At 41.6% G+C, this 24,322-nt stretch overlaps 1 protein-coding gene across 7 annotated transcripts in view; it reads right to left on the bottom strand.

The window, feature by feature from the left end:
- Positions 1 to 24,322, bottom strand: part of CNTN4 (contactin 4) — a 632,588-nt gene that overhangs the window by 201,613 nt on the left and 406,653 nt on the right. For all 7 annotated transcript variants that reach the window (XM_043551001.1, XM_043550999.1, XM_043550998.1 and 4 more), the window contains one exon: positions 23,507 to 23,682. In XM_043551001.1, the coding sequence (XP_043406936.1) occupies positions 23,507 to 23,682 (176 nt within the window). The remainder of the gene's footprint in view (positions 1 to 23,506; positions 23,683 to 24,322) is intronic.

The raw sequence follows: 24,322 nt of genomic DNA, 5'->3' as shown, positions 1-24,322 counted from the left end.
AAGGTTGATAATATGGTTCTAGAAAATTAGAATGGAATGTGCTAATATGTAGGTCATAAAGATGATCTGCAAAAGATTTTTTTCAATGATTTTGTGTTCTTTTTTTCTCCTTCATAACCAGGGTTGACAGTTTTGGTTGGACATATACCTGTAGGTTTCATCACAAGACATTATCTTTAATTAAAGATTAATTCCTGGGAGACTCCAGGACAATCCTGGAGACTTGGCAACACTATAATAATGACATATGACAAGGAAAGGTCTCATTTTTTTTAAGCCTTAGAAATATCAACGATTTTCTTAGCTATCAATTCAAGTCAAATCAAATCATTATGGATAAATGTGTGTGTATTGTATACATACACACACATCATTTATATAGGTGTGTGTGTGTATATATATATATATTTCCATCAGTACTAAACTTCATTCTATTCATGTTAAAGAAGCTTGCAGGCATTTTAAACAACAGCTATTTATATAACAAAACAGTTATACTAAGTAAAATTCTGTAGGATGGAAGGAAGACAGGGCTTTTCTAAGGTCATTATGCTCTCTTTTGAGAGACCTATTGTAACCCACAATATTTTTTTCCTGATGAAATTACTTACACCAACTGTTCTGATTGCTGACTTTCGTGTACCTTTCTGAATACTCATCATGTTTAAAGACATTCTAAGAATTAAAAGAATTACCATTATATTCATTTAGCAACAATGTTCCTGAGCCATATCATTTTGGTCTTATATTTGACACACAATAGCTCAGATGGTTCTCCAGCATCACTAGTCTCCATTTCCTTGAAAAGTCAGTAGCCTTCAGTTAGGACACATCTCAGTTTTCTCCCTTTGAATAATCAGGATCCCTGAATTGTTACTGCAGTCTGGGGACACTGTATTTTACAGTATCATCTGCATTTCTCGACTATTCTATTTATTGTTGAAAAAATAACTTCATTTGATGGTATATATATTTGCTACTTCTGTTTAGGTATCCCTGCTATTTTACTGCAAAAATAAATAAACCGAGTATGTACTGTAGTCAATAGCACAAATTTTTCCATGTATAGAAAGATGAGCAATCTAATAAAAGCTACTTACCAATCTATATTACTCAGTTACTCCTGTCCTGTATTTTAAATTATAAACAAACAAACAAAAAGGCTAAGAAAAATATTTGGTAAATATAGTCATGATCAGAGGATTAACACCACAGCTAAGGAGACATTAATATTCACAACAGGCTACTTATCTTTAAGGGACCCATTTTTTTATTTCTTTATTTTTTCCTTCAAAGACTGGGCTAGATTTCAGACAAACGTCACTGAGTCTCTAATAATCTAGGAGTAAACAGCCAAATGGGCCATGAACTGGAACTAACTTGGTGGTAATACAGATAGGCTTTGGGAATGAGACAGAAGAGAACAGGAAATTTCACTGATAATAGTACAATATGAGATTCTCTGCAAGGTTGTGGTAAACAGGCAAAAGGTAAAAATCACCTTGACCTTCCTCAGTCTTACTAATGAAGTTTTATATTGGCTTCTTTATGAATAGCATATTTTTACATATAATTGTGCGTGTGTGTAATATATATATGTATATACAACTGGATCAGGGAGTCATTAGTTAATGTTAGTGAATTTGTAACTGGTTGATTAAGGCTGTGGTGACCAAATGACCTTTAAAAACACAGACAGCTAGTTTATTTTAAAGTGAAAACTGTCCTGAATATCCGGGATCAAATCTGTGCTTCAGAAATAACAGAAAAAAATGGAAAGTTTTATATTCACTTCAATCTAGCAGCAATCTGAGTAAATCATAATACTTTGCCACAATTCAACACAATGTATAGTGTGGCTAGCAACTGAAAATAGCAACAGGCTTTGCAACTCATAAAGTCTATTAGCAGAGCTTTGCAAATTTTTTTTTTCACATTTCCAGCCCTAGCTATGCTGTGCCCAAATGAGTGCTATTTTACCGTCAGTTTAATAAGCAACACGAGCCCAATCCACAGCTCTCTGAAGTTGCTGGCAGCCTTTCCATGGTCTTCATTGGGCAGAAAAAATGTTTGAGGCCTTAACTTCATTAACAATTATAAATAAATAAATAAATGTGGAAGTAACTGACAAATCTATGTTCTCAAAGAACAGAATTTTGGAAACCCTTCCAAATTGTATCCTGACTCATATACCCTGTGCAACCCAATTAATTTAATTAATTAAAGGGATTTACACTGACTAAAGATCTAAACATAGGTAAAAAAGTAATTTGTACCTTAATTTCTTTGGTTTATTTTCTACTTAGAAATGGCACTTCACTTGTTTTAATAAAAAGAATAAACAATCAGAAAAAAAAGAAGTGATATCAGTTCCGGAGATTACATTGATTCAAGTAAGTATGGCAGATGAATCAGGCTGGAAAAAAGCCTCTGATTTTTTCCCCCTTGCACATGTAAAAACTGAGATTTTTTACAGTTCAGAACTGGGTCTAACGCATATGAAAACAATCATCACAAAATGTAATCAGGTCAGATTCCACCTTAGAATGCCATTGAAATGTTCAAGTCTTTTACTGAGGCTTCTAGTATATCTAAATTTCAATGGTATGCCAGGTTTTAAAGTAAACTTTAGAAGAGCCAGAGAGCTTAAATTCATAACTTTGCTAGACACTAAAAATCATGGACTGAATAGAGACACTGGAGTTATGTCTTATGACAATGATCTATAACTCATTAACAACTCCCCAGTTGGTCCTCCCGGGCCCTGCCCCAACCTTTCCCCCCTATGACTGGACAGATGTTAACGAGCCACTTCACCTTGAATGGTCCCTTGAAATATGTGTTAACTACTTATGCTAAATAATCTGTTCCATCTTGTATTTAGCTATGACAAAGGCTGCGAGTTTGTCATGGAGGTCTGGAAATCATGGATTTTGTGACTTTCCGTGACCTCTGCAGTGGCCACTGCCCCCGCCAGCAGCAGCAGGAGTTTGGGTTGGGGGCTTAGGGCTGGGGCATTGGACAGGGTGAGGGCTCTGGGTGGCGCTTTGGAAGTAGCGACTTCCCTCAGCTCCTAGGGGGAGCCGTGGTCAGGGGGCTCTGCATGCTGCTGCCGCCTGCACACACCATCTCTGCAGCTCCCATTGTCCGCGGTTCCTGGCCAATGAGAGCTGCGGAGCCAGCACTTGCGGAGAAGACAGCATGCAGAGCTGTGTGGCTGCATCTCTGTCTAGGAGCTGAGGGATGTCGCCCATTCCAGGAAGGCACAGAGCCGGGTAGGGAGCCAGCCAGCCTTGCCAATGTGCCCCCCTCACTTCCCCAGCACCAATGCGGGTCCTGGGCCACCCACACTGTCTATCCCCCCCAGCACCAGCAGGGGTCCCAGCCCTCCTCAGCACCCTGAGGACAGTCCCCTCCCCAAGACTTACTCAGGGGTATATACTACAACTCATGAAAAGACCACGGGCTGAGAATTTTTGTTTACTGCCTGTAACCTGTCCATGACTTTTACTAAAAATACCCATGACTAAAACATAGCCTCTGAGAAGAAAAAGAGCTCTGTGTAAGCTTATAAACTCGTCTCTCTCACCAACAGAAGATGGTCCAATAAAAAATATTACTTCACCCCACCTCACCTTGTCTTCAGAAGAGCCAGTCATTTTAGATATTAAGAATGACTACAGTTTTTTTGAAAGAAAGTGCTCCAATAACAATAGTTCTCTTTGTAACAGGCACTTTCAAGAGACAACGTGATTAAAGCTCAGGTAGGGGAACTCACTTCACAGTCCATTATCTCTCAGTATACTGTAAAATCTCTGCTAACTATAACATTTGTCATTAACCATCAATGCAATCTCCCTCAATCCTATTTTACTTGTAGTCTTCTTTCAATTCTAACTTCAGACAGGTCACGGATTTTATTTATTTATTTTTGGACTTGCTCTTGCATCTGGCTATTTTTCACTAAAGGAAAGATTAACAGAATTTTTGAGTAACAAGTGTGACAGGATAAAGCTGGCCCCTCATAGGTTTGAGATCATCTGCTCTGTGCTGTCTATAAAACAATCTAATGCAGAGGTGGGCAAACTACGGCCCATGGGCCACATCCGGCCCGTGGGACTGTCCTGCCCAGCCCTTGAGCTCCCAGCCGGGGAGGCTAGCCCCCAGCCCCTCCCCTGCTGTTCCCCCTCCCCCACAGCCTTAGCTCACTGCGCTGCCAGCGATCTGGGCAGCGGGGCTGCGAGCTCCTGCCAGGCAGCATGGCTGCAAGGGCCACTGGCCTGCCCCAGTGCTCTAGACTGCGCAGCGGCGTGGCTGGCTCCAGCCAGGCGGCGCAGCTGCCAGTCCTGGTGCTCTGGGCGGCATGGTAAGGGGGTGGGGAGTGTGTGTGGGGGGGGTGGGATAAGGGGCAGGGAAACCCGGGGGGCAATCAGGGGATGGGGAACAGGGGGGGGTTGGTTAGGCGTGGGAGTCCCGGGGGGGGTGGGCTGTCAGGGGTTGGGGTGTGGATAGGGGTCGGGGCAGTCAGGGGTCAGGGAGCGGGAGGGTTGGATAGGGCTGCGGTCCTGGTGGGGCAGTTAGGGGTGGGGGTTCCCGGGAGGGGGCAGTCAGGGGACAAGGAGGAGGGGGTTGGATGGGTCAGGGGTTCTGAGTGAAGCAGTCAGGGGGTAGGAAGTGGGAGGAGGTGGATAGGGGGCAGGAGCCAGGCTGTTTGGGGAGGCACAGCCTTCCCTACCCGGCCCTCCATACAGTTTTGGAATGCTGATGTGGCCCTCGGGCCAAAAAGTTTGCCCACCCCAGATCTAATGCATATTTCAAGTGCTATGTTAGGGATCCAACAGGATAAGCGTTTAGGTCCAAATTTTCAAAACTTGCCTTCAGTTTTGGGTGCTTCCACCTTTGGATGTCCACTTGGGGCCTAAATCCTCAAATGGTGTAAATCAGGGCAGCTAACTTGTCTTTATTGGCTTCCGTGGAGCTACCTCAATTTACAGCAGTTGAGAGTCTGGCAGCCAGAAACAGAGGCCTCTAGAATTTGAGGCCACTTTTGAAATGTGGGCACTACAGCATTCACAGATTATAGATGTAATTTATAAACACCAAGATAGCTCGGACAGACGAATGTTATATTCCATTTTGCAGCATCTCTGGCTATACTTCTAAAGCACATATTTTAACAAACTGGTTAGCTTACATTGGCCCATGGTTACTTAACATATCGCTCTGTCAGGTACAAGAAAGACATTGATGGCAGTTATCCAATACATTTTGAGTAGCTACTTCTGTGAGTGTCCCTTTAGACTGCATCTATATTAGGACATAACACTCCCTTTTGCATTGTTTTCTTGTTTCAATAGTAGCCTCTCTGTGTGATATAAATTGAAAACCATTTCCTGAATATCAAAGGGGGCCTACAAAAGTACTAGCTTTGAGATAGGGTGAGCCGATTATTTACCAACATCCTGCCACTGTTTTAAGTAATAACACAGTTATCTTATTTATAACCCTCAAGTAGAAACAAACTGGATATTAATCCTTACACCTCTGTTTCTTGTTCATTAAGGTTATAAAACAAACCTCTGTAATGTACTACATATTAGTTCTATTCATCCAAAAAAGCTGATGGTGCTTAGAATGTCTTCCTACTCATCAGAATATGTGCTTGAAAAGGTGCAGAGTTTGTACAGCCGATACCAGAAAGACTAGTAATGTGCCTATTACAGCTGTGTGTGAAATGATGATGTAAGCAAAGAAGAAAATGTGTATTTGGAAGCATTTGCATGAGCAGAAATTCAGGGGAGGAGTTTGCAAGTCATCTTTTACAGAACATACTCTCCTGCATCATAGCAAACACGATCACACGGGACCTAGCACAATGGGACTCCAATTCTGGATGAACACCAAAGTCCTACTGTAATACAAACAATAGCAATTAAAAAAAAAGATCAGGGCCCTACTCTGTTAAGTGTTGAGTACACCCAGAGATAGGAAGACACAGCTCCCTGTTCCATGGAGCTTACAGTGCAAGGAGGAGATCTGCTCTTTCAAAATTGTGTCAGATGCTACAGCTTCCCTCTCCTCCCGCCCCCGGCTTTGGCCCTCTACGTACCATGGTGGAGAGCTGTAAACCAGGCCCAGACCCATCTTCACAACACTGATGCTTTCTTATTGATTAAGGAACCAGTAAAGACCCTAACATGCTCCACTGCATTCGACAGACTGGACCTACATCCCAATGGCATGTAATCAGTGTGGGCCTGGGAGTATTGGGGCGGTAGATGTCAGCTTTGTGGAAGTGAATGTCGGGTTCCTGAGTTGTAGCTAGGCTGTATACAGCTGTGCTTGGCTTAGAGATACTGCTGAGAGAGGGGAGCTGTTTCTGCATATGCTGCTGCTGCTGCTCAAGAATGCATTGATGCTGCAATAATGCAATTCTTCGGCCATGTGCAGGGATGCCAGGGTTTGCTGTCTCTAACCTTCTGGTCTTTATTCTTAATTCATCTGAAGCCTAGTTCATGAAATTACCCTGTGAACAGCTTAGGCACTGAGTGATCAGCAAGAACATGGAAATGCTGAGGCCATTCAAATTGGATCATCTAAACTGTGCTCAGCTGTGAGATTGCCTTGGTCAGGCAGTCAGCATGTGAACAATGTAAGCGTCCATCTGGGTTTTCAAACAACTAAAGGACAAACTGTACAAAAAATGAAGTTTATTTTTAAGGGGCCTCACCTCACAGTGTTTTATTGATGGTACAAAATGCACCATGTGTATCACAGTGACTGATTGCCTGATTATTGCTTGGAAACAGGCGTGACTGAATGTTTATAAGCAGCTTTTTATTGGCTGTGGGTCAAAGACATTAGTCACCAAGGAAGGGATGTCTCTTGAGCTATAAGATGGGTGGATCAGCCTTCTGTTGGGCAATGGCTAGTGAAAGAAAGAAAACAGCTTCTGCAGTTTAGAAAATGCATGTGATGTTTTATTTCCTGGAGGAGTCTGTAGCTCAAAGAACATGTTTTGATTTTGTGAAAAAATGGAGACTATGAGCAGGGGCAAAGGTGCATTGGTTATGTGCATTGGTGCAGTGGTTATATGCACAGTCTAAATGCTGGCGCAGGAAATCAAAAATATAACACCCCGACATTGTCATAGAACTGCAAAGGTTTTAGCCCCACAATCCCATGAAAGTCAATGTGAATTAGGGGGAGGGGGCTAAAAGCCAACCCATGACTGAAAAAAAATAGCACTAAGTGTTCTATCAGCTGTTCATCCTGATGAACTAGATTTTGAATTGAGTTCATGACTAGATCACTATGTGGGCTAGCTATGTATGTTGAGGGTCATACAGCTAGCTCTCCAAAGATTCTGTTTCTTTCACAAACCTTCCAAGGAAACTATGATGCACATCTTAAAGAGATACATTAATCTTATGTGGACCATGAACTGTTATAAAATTTGGCCATTTGGGTAGCAGAGCTCCTGAGCCAATGGACACTCACAGGCCCAGGAAGTCTGGCAGACAATCACCTGAGTTCACCTCAGGCCCTTGGCTCTGGACACAATTTACTCCTTAACACCTCCCTATTCACTCCACTCAGCTCTTTGCCCTTCCTCCTGACTGATCCCTACAGGATTAGGCTCCACTGGCCATCTATCTGGGAGTTGCATATGAACTGCATTCTCTCAGTCAGCGTTCAGTATAGCCAGGTCTCTAAAATGACTTGCTTCCTTCACCATCTGGTTGCTGAGGTGATCTGGGCAACTGTTTGCCAAACTTCCTGGGCCAGTAAATCCATCAGTTCATATCTGGTGGTGGGGTGGGATCTCAATGCCTGGGTGAAAAACACGGATACTGAGAAGAACCGCCACAGAAAACAACTGAAAAAAGGAAAAGAGATAGGGAGGAACCTGGAGAACTAGATTTCTACCCCTTGCTGGCAGATCTGGAAAAAAAAAAAAAGTTCAAGGTTGAGATTAACTCAGGCAATCATTTGCCAAACCTTTCTGGGCCAGTGAGAGAACCACCAGCTCACAAGGTCTTAATTTCCAGATTTTATTTTTTCATCCAATATAACGACTTCCAAGAGGTTTGATAATTAAATTACTGCTTATTAAAGGCACCATCTTTTCTCAGCAGCCAGAAATTACAGTTACCACCTTGGAACTGATTTCATTCAGATGTGCCAAAAGCTTCGTTCAGTTTCATACGGTAATGTCAATAAATTAATTAGGGAGTTTTGTTGTTGTGCTTTTTATTTATATATTTATTTATTTTTGTCCTGAAAAATGCAGAGGCATTGGTGGCTTTCTGCAAATGTTTTCATTATTAATTGTTCTTGAAAGAATTACTTCATTGATCATTTAATCTTCAGAAAGCAAATGAATCCACTTCAGGGCAATAAGAGGCTACAACAATAAAAAATTTGAGCAGCAATTATAATTTGTTTCTTAGCAACTAATAGCAAAAATTATGGGATTTGGTCTACCACCAAATATTACAGGAATCATTACAGCTTTGGGAATATTGCGAAAATCCTTTATTGTATAATGCTGGGAGTAATTTTCGTTTTCAACTATCATAGTGAAATTATTTTGGGACTGGTAGGTCAAACCCCAAAAGTAGTCTCATTACAAGTGTATTATTATTGTTTTTGCTACTGCCATTGCATTGTGCTGTGCTGCACACTATCTGTTAAGTCACGCATAGTAATAATTTTCAAAGTAGCATTTCTATAAAACAAATTCCTTTAATAAACTCTGTGTGTGCGTGTGTGTGTGTATGTGTGGTGGGGGGAGGGAAGAAATAGGTCTCTAGCTATTTCCTGCACTTAAAAAAACATCCTGTTGGTTAAGGCAAATTAAAATTTCTATAATGGATCTGAATGAAATCAAAAAGGATTTTAAAGAAAGGAGCCACGCTAGAAAATAGAGAAAATGCCCACAAAATTTGAGTGGATCCGTTAGATTAAACTGTCCGGGGAATTTACAGTTCAGCAGTTTCCATAAAGATATCAGACCTGTGGCCCACATTTTCATCAAAACAAAAATCACACCAAAATATAGATTTTTCAAGAAACCCTTCCATCCCCCCATAAAATGTTACTAATTTTTTTTTTAGAAAATATATATGTTGTGTAGCAAATATTTAGCCAGCCCTAGGAACAACCTCTGTTTGGTGGATGCGAGGATCACCATTTTGGCTCCATCAGAAATGAAGTGCAGGTGCAAGTCTGAATACTTGCATCTCTAACTCCCTAGTCTGTGCTCACAACCAGGTGGTACAAAGTGCAAATACTCCTGTTGGTGCACACTGTTCAGTTGCTGGCAGAAGTGTTGCTGGCACAAATTGCATCCACCACAGAGAGGCTGTGTGGCTGGACACATACCTTTGAATATCAAAATCAGTTCTGAGAGTTAAGTATGAATAATAAGAATACAAGCCAAGCAACAGAAGCATATACATTTCTGTATTAAAGTTGTATCTAATTAGAGAATACACCCAAGAGATGTTAAAATGGAGGGTTAAAACTTCCATTAGAAATTATTTGGTTCATAGATGTCAAAGATGGACCCTATTAGGTAATTTACTTCATCACCATGCCAGTGAAGAATTATTCTTTTAGTGCTTTGTCCATTTTAGTTTTAAATGTTTCAAATGGGAGGGCTTCAACAGCTTTTCTACCGTCTAAGCAATCTCACCCTTAAGAAGTATACGGTGATGGCTTCCCTTAATTCTCCATGACCCAGGTTGGGGATAGTTGGGAGAGAGACAAATGTGCGTGGGAGATAGCTTGGGGGAAGATGAAGAATGATAGCATGGTAGATCCTCAAACCCAAAACATTAGAAGTGTGTAAGTGGAATCTCCCTCCTCTAAATAACAAGGGTGACACCTACATTTTTGGTGCATCCACAACTAAATTTTCAAAATGAAATTATTACATACTAATTGGGACTGAAGGTTTTCCTTAGGCTCAAAAATCAGAAAGCAGAGCAAAGAATCACTGTATTTGATTTTTTAAAAAATCTCATGATTTTTAACCCAAACTAATTATTTGGGGGGGGGGAAACTAGACCTGTGTCGCAGTGTCCCCAATTGTAAAATGGGGCTAATAATATCACTTGCCCCATGGATAAATTCTGATGATTAATTAGCTCATGTTTATGCAGTCCTTTGCAAAATATAAGTACTAAGGGGTAAATGCTGCCACAGGCAAACAACTCAGATAACTGGGCTGAGATCTATGAGGGAGGGAAACCTCCCCTCCCGGTGCTCCACAACCATTAAGGTAACCCTAACTCAGTAATGTAGCTTCATTGGCTGTTTGTCCCCAGCCCTTGCTGTGCAACTAACTTGGGGATTTATACAGGTTCCATCCCGGCTTCCTCCCCAGCCTGTCTCTCTTCACCTACAACCTTAACTTTCTGGAATGGCATGGAAGGAGCCACTGCAGCAATGGGCTCTGCCAAAATAGTCCCAGAAGCGATGATCCTGGCTTCTAAGCAGACCTTGCTTGGCTCTTCTGCAGGTAGAGTCCATCACACCAGTCCAGGAAGGGATAGGCTTTGACTCAATACTATATTTATTAATAAGTAAAGTCCCCAAACTTCCTACATTTTAGTGGTCAGACGTCCTGAGCGAACACAGTTCGTGGACCACGGTTACACAGTATGTGATTTACATTGTTAGGAACAGAAACAAACCACCGTCTGTGTCTGTGGAAGAGCCCTTATGGGCCTGCAGTGAAACAGTATATGATGAGTGAGCAATAAAGACCAGATGCCGTGCTTAGCATTACCTCATGTCATAGAATCATAGAATATCAGGGTTGGAAGGGACCTCAGGAGGTCATCTAGTCCAACCCCCTGCTCAAAGCAGGACCAATCCCCAATTAAATCATCCCAGCCACGGCTTTGTCAAGCCTGACCTTAAAAACTTCTAAGGAAGGAGATTCCACCACTTCCCTAGGTAACGCATTCCAGTGTTTCACCACCCTCCTAGTGAAAAAGTTTTTCCTAATATCTAACCTAAATCTCCCCCACTGCAACTTGAGACCATTACTCCTTGTTCTGTCATCTGCTACCACTGAGAACAGTCTAGAGCCATCCTCTTTGGAACCCCCTTTCAGGTAGTTGAAAGCAGCTATCAAATCCCTCCTCATTCTTCTCTTCCGTAGACTAAACATCCCCAGTTCCCTCAGCCTCTCCTCATAACTCATGTGTTCCAGTCCCCTAATCATTTTTGTTGTCCTCCGCTGGACTCTTTCCAATTTTTCCACATCCTTCTTGTAGTGTGGGGCCCAAAACTGGACACAGTACTCCAGATGAGGCCTCACCAGTGTCGAATAGAGGGGAACGATCACGTCCCTCTATCTGCTGGCAATGCTCCTACTTATACATCCCAAAATGCCATTGGCCTTCTTGGCAACAAGGGGCACACTGTTGACTCATATCCAGCTTCTTGTCCACTGTAACCCCTAGGTCCTTTTCTGCAGAACTGCTGCCGAACCATTCGGTCCCTAGTCTGTAGCAGTGCATTGGATTCTTCCGTCCTAAGTGCAGGACTCTGCACTTGTCCTTGTTGAACCTCATCAGATTTCTTTTGGCCCAATCCTCCAATTTGTCTAGGTTCCTCTGTATCCTACCCCTACCCTCCAGCGTATCTACCTCTCCTCCCAGTTTAGTGTCATCTGAAAACTTGCTGAGGGTGCAATCCACACCATCCTCCAGATCATTTATGAAGATATTGAACAAAACCGGCCCCAAGACCGATCCTTGGGGCACTCCGCTTGATACCGGCTGCCAACTAGACATGGAGCCATTGATCACTACCCGTTGAGCCCGACAATCTAGCCAGCTTTCTATCCACCTTATAGTCCATTCATCCAGCCCATACTTCTTTAACTTGCTGGCAAGAATACTGTGGGAGACGGTGTCAAAAGCTTTGCTAAAGTCAAGGAACAACACATCCACTGCTTTCCCTTCATCCACAGAACCAGTTATCTCGTCATAGAAGGCAATTGGATTAGCCAGGCATGACTTGCCCTTGGTGAATCCATGCTGACTGTTCCTGATCACTTTCCTCTCCTCTAAGTGCTTCAGAATTGATTCCTTGAAGACCTGCTGCATGATTTTTCCAGGGACTGAGGTGAGGCTGACTGGCCTGTAGTTCCCAGGATCCTCCTTCTTCCCTTTTTTAAAGATGGGCACTACATTAGCCTTTTTCCAGTCGTCCGGGACTTCCCCCGATCGCCATGAGTTTTCAAAGATAATGGACAATGGTTCTGCAATCACATCCGCTAACTCCTTTAGCGCTCTCGGATGCAACGCATCCGGCCCCATGGACTTGTGCACGACCAGCTTTTCTAAATAGTCCCGAACCACTTCTTTCTCCATTGAGGGCTGGTCAACTCCTCCCCGTGCTGTGCTGCCCAGTGCAGTAGTCTAGGAGCTGACCTTCTTCGTGAAGACAGAGGCAAAAAAAGCATTAAGTACATTAGCTTTTTCCACATCCTCTGTCACTAGGTTGCCTCCCTCATTCAGTAAGGGGCTCACACTTTCCTTGACTTTCTTCTTGTTGCTAACATACCTGAAGAAACCCTTCTGGTTACTCTTAACATCTCTTGCTAGCTGCAATTCCAGGTGTGATTTGGCCTTCCTGATTTCACTCCTGCATGCCCGAGCAACATTCTTATACTCATCCCTGGTCATTTGTCCAATCTTCCACTTCTTGCAAGCTTCTTTTTTGAATTTAAGATCAGCAAGGATTTCACTGTGAAGCCAAGCTGGTCGCCTGCCATATTTACTATTCTTTCTACACATCGGGATGGTTTGTCCCTGTAACCTCAATAAGGATTCTTTAAAATACAGCCAGCTCTCCTGGACTCCTTTCCCCCTCATGTTATTCTCCCAATGTCAAAAAAGTTATAATGAAAAGTAGAAAAAAATCTGAAGAGGATAAGGAAAGTGAGCAGACAATGAGTTCTGTACTAAATATTTAGAAGATGAGAACTATTTCAGCTTAGAAAAGAAAACAATAAGAGGTAGCCTACCATAACGTTATAAAACAATTAATGCTATTGAGATGATGGGCAAGGCATTACTATTTTTTCTCTCTCATAATACTAGAAAAAGGGGATGCCCAAATAAATTAAAGACAACAGATTTAAAACTGTGGAAAACCTGTGGCATTCACTGCCGGGAGACTGAGGCAATTAACTTAGTAGTGTTTTTAAAAGGATTAAACTTTTATAGGAAAAATAGGTCTGATTCTGACCTCATTTAACCCTGCTGATTTACACCAGTATAAATGAAGTCAGAATCAATTCCAGTAAGAGCATCCATATTTACAACAGACAGTATAAAAATGCACTCAGGAGATAAGCCCTCTTGATCCAGGGAACATTTCTCGGTTAACTGACAGGGGTTATGAAGAAATATCCCCATTGTGCACAATGGACACCTTCTCCGGTGAACTGTGGGGACTCCAAAGATCTGTGGGGAATCCTAGCCTCAAGTCAGTATATCTCAGGTCAGCTGCCTGGGGAACATGTTCCTCTGTATGCTATCCTGGCCCTGTCACTCCCTGAGCTGCACATCTCACTTCCTAGCAGTGTTCCATTCACTCTGTTCCTCAGTTTCTACACATCAGGGTGGAAGAAGCATTACAGTCTGACAGGAAATCTGTGCTTTTCCAAAGAAATCAAACTGCCTAGGATGGCTGTACGTGGCTCATAGTACAACAGAAATTAGAGAAAAGACTCGTTAGATCCAAAGACCCATCCCGTCCATCACCTCGAGGCCAATACAAGATTGTTCCCTGCTGTACAACTAGGATTTTGTCCAGTCTTGTTTCAGCTATCCACAGCAAGAAAGCCTCCTGACTTCTCCTTGGGGGACTATTCCACAGCCTAACATGTTGCACTTCTAATATTCTTTTTGTTTTTCAATCCTGTTATTCCTATTTGTGCTTTCCTCCTTCTGCCAGCCATACTCCCCAAACTCACAGGGGACCCAGTCATGCAGGGGGCACTTTACAGTGACGCTGGCAGTTCAAAGAGAGCGCATCCATCAGTTCTGCTCCACTCCTCTTCCCACAATTTTCATCTCCCTTCCATCTCTGTCTCCTTCTCTTTCCTGAACTATGCAGTGGAGGGGAGCATAGTGGAGGGCCCAATATGTGATTTCCCCCTCACCCCCTTTGTTAAATAAACCTCTTCTGAATTTGCCTGTTACCTACGGCTCAGCAGCAGAATAAAACTTGGCTTTATCCGTCTGTCTGCATCTAGTATATTTGTGACTATGCGTGTTCACTGTTGCCAAGCACTGCTGGCAACGTAGGTCTCTCTTGGCATTGTGCTATTAACTAAGTGTTAGTTTTGGACTCTTGCTATTCCCAGTGCACCAGGTTTTCCAAATGCAATTCATTCTCACGTAACACTGTACTTGCTCTTAACAACTCCTTTGCTGTGCACATTTCACCTGTACCATCTGCAGTATCATGAGCTTTGCTTTCTCTCTCTTGTCCCGCCCTGCCCATTCTCATCTTTAAGGTACTTGGTGTGACGATACATGAATAATGAATGAACACATCTTGGAGAGTTTATGCTAAAACATTTACCATAAACATCTGCAAATCATTTTACATTTGTTAGCTTCAGCTGGTAGGCAAATTTTGGGGGATTATTTCCCTTCAAGGGCCCAATTCTGCTCCCTTTGATGTCAATGGGAGTTTTGCTATTGATTTTAAGGAGAGCAGGATTGGGTCTTCGATTGGTAGAAGCTATTCTATTCTATCTAGGTTCAGATACCGCATTCATCATAGTACTAATCTGAATGCTTTCCAGTAGTGCATTAAGCAACATGACTACACATCTAGGCCTATCCTGCTCCCATTGAGATCAATGAGAATTTTGCTATTAACAAGATTAGAGTACAAGTGCTCTGAAGAGCTGAATGACTTGGCCATGTCTGGTGATGGGGTGTGTGTTGAATTGCACAATCTCGTGAGGCATCCTCCAACCTGTCTCTCCACATTCTTCAATCAGAACTAGCCAAACATTATTCTGAGGAGCTCTCTTGTCCTGCTTGGGGTAGGTTGTATATGTGGAAAACAACTGCTTGAGAGAGAGGAGACGGTCATTGGATATAGGAGCTGGTGAAAAAGATGTGCTGAGAACTACATTTAAAACATCAAGGAAAGATTACAGTGTATCTGATGCAGAACTAGGTAGGTAAAGTGCACCCAGAAAAGACTCCATTGGTTGGAGAATACCTCCTCTCCCCAATGAAGGACACGTATAATTTGAGTGAAAAACGTACTATGCAACAAATTAGCATACATTTTCCTGTTTTACACTGCAACAAAGGTAAAATGTAATACACAATGGAATTCATTAGAGGCTTGAAATCAATAGCAGAACTCCCACTGACATCAATGAGAGCAGAGATTGGGCTCTAAGAGAAAGTAATAATCCCTCACTGATTCCAAGAGGAGTCAGTCTGGTCCCTCACTATGGGTTCCTTGTAGACACAGCCCTGCCATGCAGTGCTGCACTACCCCAGGGAGAGCACTGGGAGACATTCTGGTTCAAGGAAGAGCTTCCAGATATGCAGAGTCAGAGCGCTTGCTGCTACCCCCTTTCATGACTGATTTCCAATGGCTGGTGTGTAGTACAGGGCAGACACAACCTCACTTCCTTCCAGTCCCTTCAGGGGTGCCAGGCATCTTTGGAGAAACAGAGAGTGAGCAATCCCAGTTATCCTGAAGACAGGGACTGAAAAGTCTTCATATATGGACTGCCAAAGGGTAAGCGAGACTCCTCTTACCCTCCCAACCCTCCATACTTCCCTGCACTGCAAACCTGGGTAAGCGACAGGCAGAATCTCAATGACAAACAAGCATAAAGAATGACATAGGTTTAATATCCTGAGTCTTTTAGTAGTTCTACCAAAAGAAGGGATGCAAGGATGCAAAGCCTTAGACTTCAGTCCCAGAAATATTATGGATTGACATTTAAAGGGATGCATCAACATGAAATCTAGTCAGTTTAACAAAAAGTGAGTTCAGAGGCACTACACCCATCCGAGTTCTCCTGCTAATGTGGGTGTTTTTGCAATTATATCTTCTTTGCTTTTCTTCTCTTTTTCAAAGTGTTTTTCCCCCTGCCCTGCTGCCATGTGGAAGACTCCCAGAAACAAAAGGGAAAATGACTAAGTAAGACTCAGATTAAATAAATCGTGTTGATTTCAGAGGGACTCAATTGGGGCTTAAATGATAGTGCAGCAGGACCAGTGGCACTGGCTGTTCACACAGAGTGGGATGTATTAATATTCCAAAGCTAAAACAAACAGGACAAAAATAGAGAAACATGCATTTAAATACAATCTCATCTTTCAGTCACATCAACCTTAAAAGTATTACTCATAACTAAAGGAAGCAAAACTATTACACGATTAATGAACTGTATGCTGTTTTTGTTCCTCTAGATTTTTATTGCATAATCATCATCATGTGATGAGAACCTGCAGTTTGTAATAAATGTATTCATCTGGCTCACCTTATGGCCAGTTTATAATAAATCCCAATTTGTGGGTAGTCTATTTATTTATTTTTAAATCAAAGCTACTGCATATAGCTACTGCCTTTGTATCTTTCCATGTCTAGCTGTACATCTTGTTGAAGAATTCAGGTACTTCAGGCCAAATTTTACCCTGGCTACCATAGCAACATCATGCCCCCTTCCTCCCTTGCATCCCGCTGCTGGCTACTAGCATCCTGGGTAGCAGTGAGGGAGTAGGCTAAATCCCACCCCTTGCACAGGCAGGTGGGAGGCAGCAGAACGGGGCAGAGCCTTGGCTGCACATCCTCAATGTGCCAGGCAACATACAGTGGCTTGGGTATAGACTGGTTGCAGTTTACTGACTCCCCAGAGTAGCAGCTCAAGCGGGAGGGAGACTATGAGAGTGAGTCAGAATCTCCTTCCTGGGCTGCTCCTGAGGCAGCGCTAAGATGCACTGCACCTTACTCGGGCCTGGTGGTAAAGTCACAGTTGAGCATTTAATGAAATAAAATATGATATTAAGTTTATCATATTAGGAGACTGTGTGCTTCACAGAAAATAAAGTGAGCTATCTGAAATGTAAGATTATATTATATTATACATGCCAGAGTGTGTGTGTCAGTGTGTGTTTGAGACAGAGATATTACTGTCATCCTCCACCTCCGTTTCACTAACTCAAATGGATTTTAAAACAACAGATTTAATTTAAAAAAAAAAGTCATTTAACAAAGGTTTGTGAACAAAAGCAAAGGAACTGAAATAATATCACAGCTTTTTACCAACCCTTCTAAGCTACCCTCTTTTTTGGGACTGATTCTGCAACCCTTTTACTCATTTTGAATGGTATCTTCTTTTGCAAGTCATCCCAGACTCTACTCAGGGTAAATAAAGGCAACTGAATTTGTTTCATTGTCATTCTTTGGTTAGTGATGGCTGGATCGAAAGAGACTAGACAAAACGTATGTGATAGTTGGGATTCTTCCAGGGGATAGATATGGTGTTTATCCCTGGGTTTTCAGCTCTGTCGTGAAGGTTTCTCTCTACAACAGTATGGTTTCTGCTAGGAAGGGGTCACAAAGCATGAGTTGTTGGAGATTTCTGGGACGCCAACAGGTCAATAAACCAAGAGTAGGTTTAGCCTCTCATATGAGCTAGGCTCCAATTAGTTGAAACATACAACAGAGCTGTTGCTTTTTTCAGTTTTTCAAATCAATCACAATATGGCAACTTAATAATATTACAGTGAACAACCGTCACTCTACTGCATATCCATCTGATGTAATGATAAAACTGATGTCAATCATTTGATACAATAATGAAGTCATTGTTAAAGAATCTTTCCACGGAATCAATATCACCTTCTTACAAAGCAAATGTCTCCTCTTTGTCTTCACATCTATAGTAGTTTGCACACGTGCCCCAGAATGTTCCTTCAGTGTTTATGTAGCAGTAGGAGACCTGCATCCTGAAACAATTGTCTCTTTATAACTGGTATTGGGGCCTACATTCTTCTCTCAGTCACACAGGTACTACCCCATTCGAGGGCCATTGAGAGGAGTGGCTAGCTGAGCACCTAATTTTTATGCTCAGAACAGCAATTAAGTGCTCAGACTGGTCCAAGTATTTTGTACCCCATGCTCTTGAGAATAAGGGAGCATGCATGCTAGGGGGCTTGAGACTTACTTCTAGAAAAATTGTGGACAACATTTAAGCCTTGATCTTGCAAGTCAAAGCACACAGCACAAGGCTGGTGCACTCCAGGACAAGTCTGAGTAGGGGTAACTATGTACAGGTAAGGTTAGGAACTAGCAGAGTCCCCAGACAAGTGGAAATAAATCTTAAGCCCACGTGACACCTTGCTGTTATTACTGTTAATAGCATACACACAACCTGAGGTGAGGAGAAAAAATGGCCATGACTGACAGGACAATCCTCAGCATGGAAATGAGATGTTTTGTTACATACTTCCCTCTTCCATCTTACTTTTGCTAGTATCTAGGAATTACTTGGCAGCCACGCAGCAATGCTAGGATCACACTCCCTGTGTAAGCCCATTACCTATTACTTTCCTGTCCAAGCCCATTACCTATTACTTTACACTTATATGTACAACACTCTGCACCTGTGTTGGCAGGATCAAGCCCCCTGTATTCAATGTTACTTGTGCCCATGTGTAACTTCTGCTCCCATGTGCACCAGAGTACAGCCTTGTGCTCCTTACTACACGTCAAAAAAGGGTTTGCAGTGTCAAGGCATAGGTATAACTGTGTTTCTTTAAGTGGAATTTCTTTGGTGTATGTGGTGATTGGCCACACCATAGGCTTTACATGGGGGAAGCAAGCTTCGAAGTTCCCTGTACTTTTTCCCCAAGCGGAGCTTTCCTGAAAGAAGCCTTAGTTTAAATGAAAATTCATACACACACATTCATACACATACATTATGGCACTCTAAAGCAGAAAGTAGATGATCAGTTTACAAATACACTTCTGAATGTGGCTGGATTTAAAAATTAATAGAAATATCTTGTGACGTATACATGGAGGAAGCACATCTTGCCCAAGGACTTCCTCAGGCTCCTGTCTTGAGACACCCACTCTCCCTCCAAATATCTGCTCAACCATAGGTTGGTCCTACTGATTCCTAAACCCAGGGACAGTCTGAACAGTGTTCCCCCTTCACACATCTCAAAGGGCTCACTCCTAAACTCAGCCATATGGCCTTGATCCAACTCTCCATAAAATCAGCGGCGAGACTTCTATTGCCATCAGTGGGAGTTGGATCAGGCACAATACTTGCAGAGTTAAGAATTTCAGGTGTAATCCATGCTCAGTACCTTGAAGGATAAGGCACTTTGTGATGCAGTCATGTGCTAGCAGGGCCTGATCCGACGCCACTGAAGTCAACAGCAGTTTTACCATTGACTTCCATGAAAGCGCGACTGGGGCCATAGTTAGAATTTGTAATGTTATCTTTGAATAGGTGAATACATTTAAAACACAGCACAGGGGCTGCATTTCTTACCTAGGCAAGACTCCCTATCAATTTCAGGCCCTTTATTTCGGAACACAAGTTACCGTACAGCAAATAAAATCGTCAAACTATCCCTCCTCCACAAAAGAGAAAACACACAATTCAATTTAGTTTAAATGTATTTTCATATATCATTTTGAAAAGCAATTGTTGGGTCTCATATTAAGAGTTTAAGGCTTTTTCCCCCCATGTGAATCTGTACTGCTACAAACACAGGGTTTAAAGAATCATTAATCCATATTCCATTAGTGTGGTGTAGCAGACTCCTTACTTTTTGAAAATGTGTTCAATTTAAGAGACAACTAGCATGTCAGGAAAAAAAGGAACAAATTTGAAATGTTAATGATGTATAACAAAGCAAGTATTTGGGGGCATATATTAGCACTTTCATCATAATTAGTTTGTAACCTAAATACATATTTCAAGAATAAATTGCTGACCCTCTCTGACCTCCACAAGAGGCTGAATAGCTATTTCAGAGTTTAATCTGCAGTGAAAAGGCTAGAGAAGAATAATTTAGCCCTTGAAATAAGAATGAACATCTTTTAATGATGCCCCTGGATTCAGAATTTAACCCTTGCACTTAAAAGCGAGTATTAGTCTCAAAAGGGCTGGCAATAACTTAGCTCTCAAATAAGAACGAGATAACAAACAGCATAAATACAGAGCAGCCCAGAGAAAAATGGATTGTTCATTTTAAAGACAAAGCAGTGAAAGGTGCTGGCTGGTAAAACAACTGAGTCTTGGACTCTATAACAAAATGGTATTCCACAGCTAAAAATGTCATAACATGTAACGGTAACAATGCTTGGGAGACCACAGTTGAATTGCTGGAGCTGCAGGTAGGGCAGAGATTGCAAGTGCAATAATAGCAAGTTTCTAGGTCTCCAAATGCCACACAAAGGGGTTAAATTCAGGGTAAATGACCCTGGTAAAAAATAAAAATCCAGAGAGAGGGATTGAGGGCAAATGGACTTTACTGAGACACTTCAAACTGCTAGAATGGATTCTTGCTAGGAAATAATTTTAGATTATTCCATAAAAAACCTACAGAGGGCAATTCAAAAATGATAATGTCAGAAAAAAGTATAAGGGAAAGAGGTTACGTGCTCTGAATTAGCGAGGACTCCCAGTTCCTGCAACAAGTGCCTCTTATTGTTGATTGCGTTGTAGTAAATAGCACCGGCACATCCACATATCTTGGAATGTCAGTGTTCAAAAACATGCGTTATTAAACCAGATTCACACTTCTCAGAGGCAGAGCTTGTGTAATAAAATTAAAACTACAGTGGGTATTTCAGAATTCAGCCAGTTCTGGTTGCAATCTCTTTGCTCATATAACTGGGAATGACTTACTGTTTTGCTGAAGAGCGGAGTCTGACTTAACAAATGCTTGTTTTTCTCCCCATCTCCAATCCAAATGTTCCTAACATGATTAAAATCTAATTGATCTACATTTGAGCAATTTATTTATCCAAACACTCATCCATCACCATTTTAAGTGCTAAGAAACAAACTTCGCCTCTTAAAGCAACCTTCTTAATTAAGAATCAGTCAAGCCTATCTTATGCTTGGTCATCTATCAAAACTCCGAGTACAGTCCAGATTTATTATTGTCAAGAAAGATAAATCAATTAATTATAAATATAATAGACATTAAGGTTCCATGTTTGAAAATAAATATGCAATGTTATGATTGGTTGGTTTTTTAAAATACAGCCTTGTTTTTGTGATTACCGCTAATGGTCATTTGATACAAAATGGCTTAATGAATATAGTGGCATATCCTGCTCCCATTCATGTAGTCAGTGGGAGTCTGACAATTGATTTTGATGGGAGCAGGACCTTGCCTTACATCACTGAACTTTTAACTTACTACACCTGCTCTCACCCTCTAGGTAGTTAGAAGCTGAGATCATTATTGACTTTCATAAATGATACAATTATAGCACAAACTGTTTTCAAGTGCTTAGCTATGAATAATGACATTGCAAAGGCTTAGCCTGATGGATTTTGGAAGTCCTTGATTTGTAAGATTTGGGCTGCTGTGAAGCAAGTGATATGCAGAGAAGCAGGCCCAAAACAATATTTATGAAACAATCCCCTTGACATACTGAAATCTAACGTTATTAGATGAGTTTTGCGGAAGCAGTTCATTAGCGCTCTACAGTGAAAGAGCGTCTTCAGTCATGGAAAAACACAAGCAGATCATAAGAAAAACTGATAATATATTGTTAACTACTCTGGGAGAGGGAAGACTTTAGCTTCCCACAGCTCTGTTTCTCATTACAAATCACCTTTTTATGTGCAGCGAATCTAGCACAAATTTGGCATCTTACCCCTTTTACTTGCAGAATAGGATCACATTAATTGTAGATATTAGACAGTCCATTAAACATATTGCATTATATTAAAAGTCTAGCTTTCCCTTACCAGGTAAATTATGCTTAAGAAATACTAAGATCTGACCAAAAATGCACATGAAGAAAATTATTGTTAAGGTATAGCTTGCACCTTTCACAGCACAAAGCCTCTCAGGGTACGTCTACACAGCAAGTAGACACAGCAAGCAGCAAGGCCCCACTGCTGGCCTGTGACAGCTGACTTGGACTCGCGAGACTCGGGCTCCAGGACTGTTTCACTGCTGTGTAGACTTTTGGGCTGGAGCTCAAGCTCTGGTAGCCTCCCACTTTGCAGGGTCCTAGAGCCTGGGCCTGGGCCCAAGCCAGGAAGCCTACCCACCAATGAATCAAGTTTGCTGGCCTGGGCCAGCTGCAGGAGTGTAGCTGCTGTGTAGACATACCCTCAGAGCTTACAGGTATGAAGGAGGAGGGACTTGCCCTCAGTGCTATTATGCCTGCTAGTCAAGGAGGTTGGCCATGGCTCTTTATTATCCATGGTCTTCCTTTCAAAGACCCTCACCCTGCACTCTATGAAGTCAAATGCAGAATTCTTACTGGCTTCAAACAATGCAGGTTCAAGCCCATAAAAACCTATTTAGCTCTCCTCATTTATGAAGGTGTGTCAAAAGTGCTCAATAGGCCTTAAATAAATATTATAAAGCAGCCTTTAAAAAAAACAAAAGCAACTTTGGTGGTTCTAAAATGATCAAATAAATCAATGTACATGATACATAAATAGCACATATAAAGAACTTAGTATTGCACATCACCTTTACATTAATTTCAATATTGTGTATATATACACCCGTACACAGTGTCAGTGTAACCCACACACCTCCTGGGTGTAGAGTTCTGTCCCATGTAGTGGCACCGAGACCACCTAGAGATTAATGAGTCTGCTTTACAGCTTTAGCTAAGGGCCATATGGCTTTTAGCTCATGCAGTAGAGCCTCATGCATTTAGCTCCAGAGGTCCGGGGTCCATCGGTGTTACAAGTGGGACAGAACACCACACCGAGGAGGTGTGTTACATCAGCACTTAAAAACTCTGTCAGATATGTACCTCCCACTAGATCTTCTATCACAGGAGTGATAAAAATTGCCATTATGGAACTGCTGCTTCTGAAGTGCCCTTTGGGCACTTTTGAAGCTTTAAAATCTTTGTTTTCCATTGGAGGGAAAAATCATTTTTGAACATTTCTATTATTCACTTGTAAAAAGTGTTAGTAGCATGTTTCCTACTGCCACGTACTCACATATCCACTGTCTCTTATCGCTAGGCAGATATACACATTCTGTGCTGTACGCCCATTTAGTTAACTAGTCACAAAATAGAACATTTCCAATCCTCACTCAGATTTAGTCAAGATATGTTCTCAACAAAACAAGCAGCATGACAAAGAATAATGAATAACAAATTAGATGAGGTTAAAAAAAAAGCCATCATCTTACCATTTTTCCAGCATTATATTGCAAGAATTCAGTATTTGCCATGGGTTGTAATCTCTACTTACAAGCAAACTGAAGTTTTGCCTCTCTGCTAACAATGGTTCCAAATGAGTTTGTTGCTATGCACTGGTACATTCCAATATCTTGGGTTTTATTGAGGTTATTGATCAACAAGCTGCCTCCCACCACACTGTAGCGGTAATCCATACCGACGTCAACACTGGTTCCATTTAACTTCCACCTACAGTATAAAAATTCCAGTTGAATTCTCCTAACATTAACCAATATTTCTGTACGTTTCTAAAGCAACATGAAAAGTAAATACAGAAAACATTACAACCCATGATTTCTTATTTTTAAACCCAGCATGAAAATGCATGTTTCCTGCACCACATTGAAATGTTCTAATATTTCACTTATAGAGCAACATCCTTAACATATATTTCAGTCACTGATTTGATTAATGTTCTTATTGTTTTGGCTGTTGTTATTGATGTTGTTAGTCTTTGGAAGTAATCATTTTGCAAGGGGAAGCCCCAGAAACAGAATTTTTGAACCACTCAGCTTCTTTTCTTTTTCTGCCTTAGTTGTTTGTTTGCTTTTAAATTTAAGAAAACTCACTCACAGCAGATGTTTTAACAAACTGGGGCATCAAAATTTTCTAAAAAATCTCTCCCCAATTACAACTGCCATCTCTAGCAGCCCATGATGGAACATATAAAGGATTAGATCCTTAGAGCAGTTCCCTGTATTGGAACCTACGGGGAAGGAATTTGAATATATTTGCATGACAGAATCAACATATTCTACTGCATTAAATGCTAAGTATTGCCAGAAGACAGCAACAGGATTGGGGTCTTATGAGTTTAATCAGTTTCAAA

The sequence above is a fragment of the Chelonia mydas genome, chromosome 7 (genome assembly GCF_015237465.2).
Source record: "Chelonia mydas isolate rCheMyd1 chromosome 7, rCheMyd1.pri.v2, whole genome shotgun sequence".
Classification (NCBI taxonomy): domain Eukaryota; kingdom Metazoa; phylum Chordata; order Testudines; family Cheloniidae; genus Chelonia; species Chelonia mydas.
Note: the sequence above shows the minus strand (reverse complement) of the source record. Positions and strands in the feature narration are given on the sequence as shown.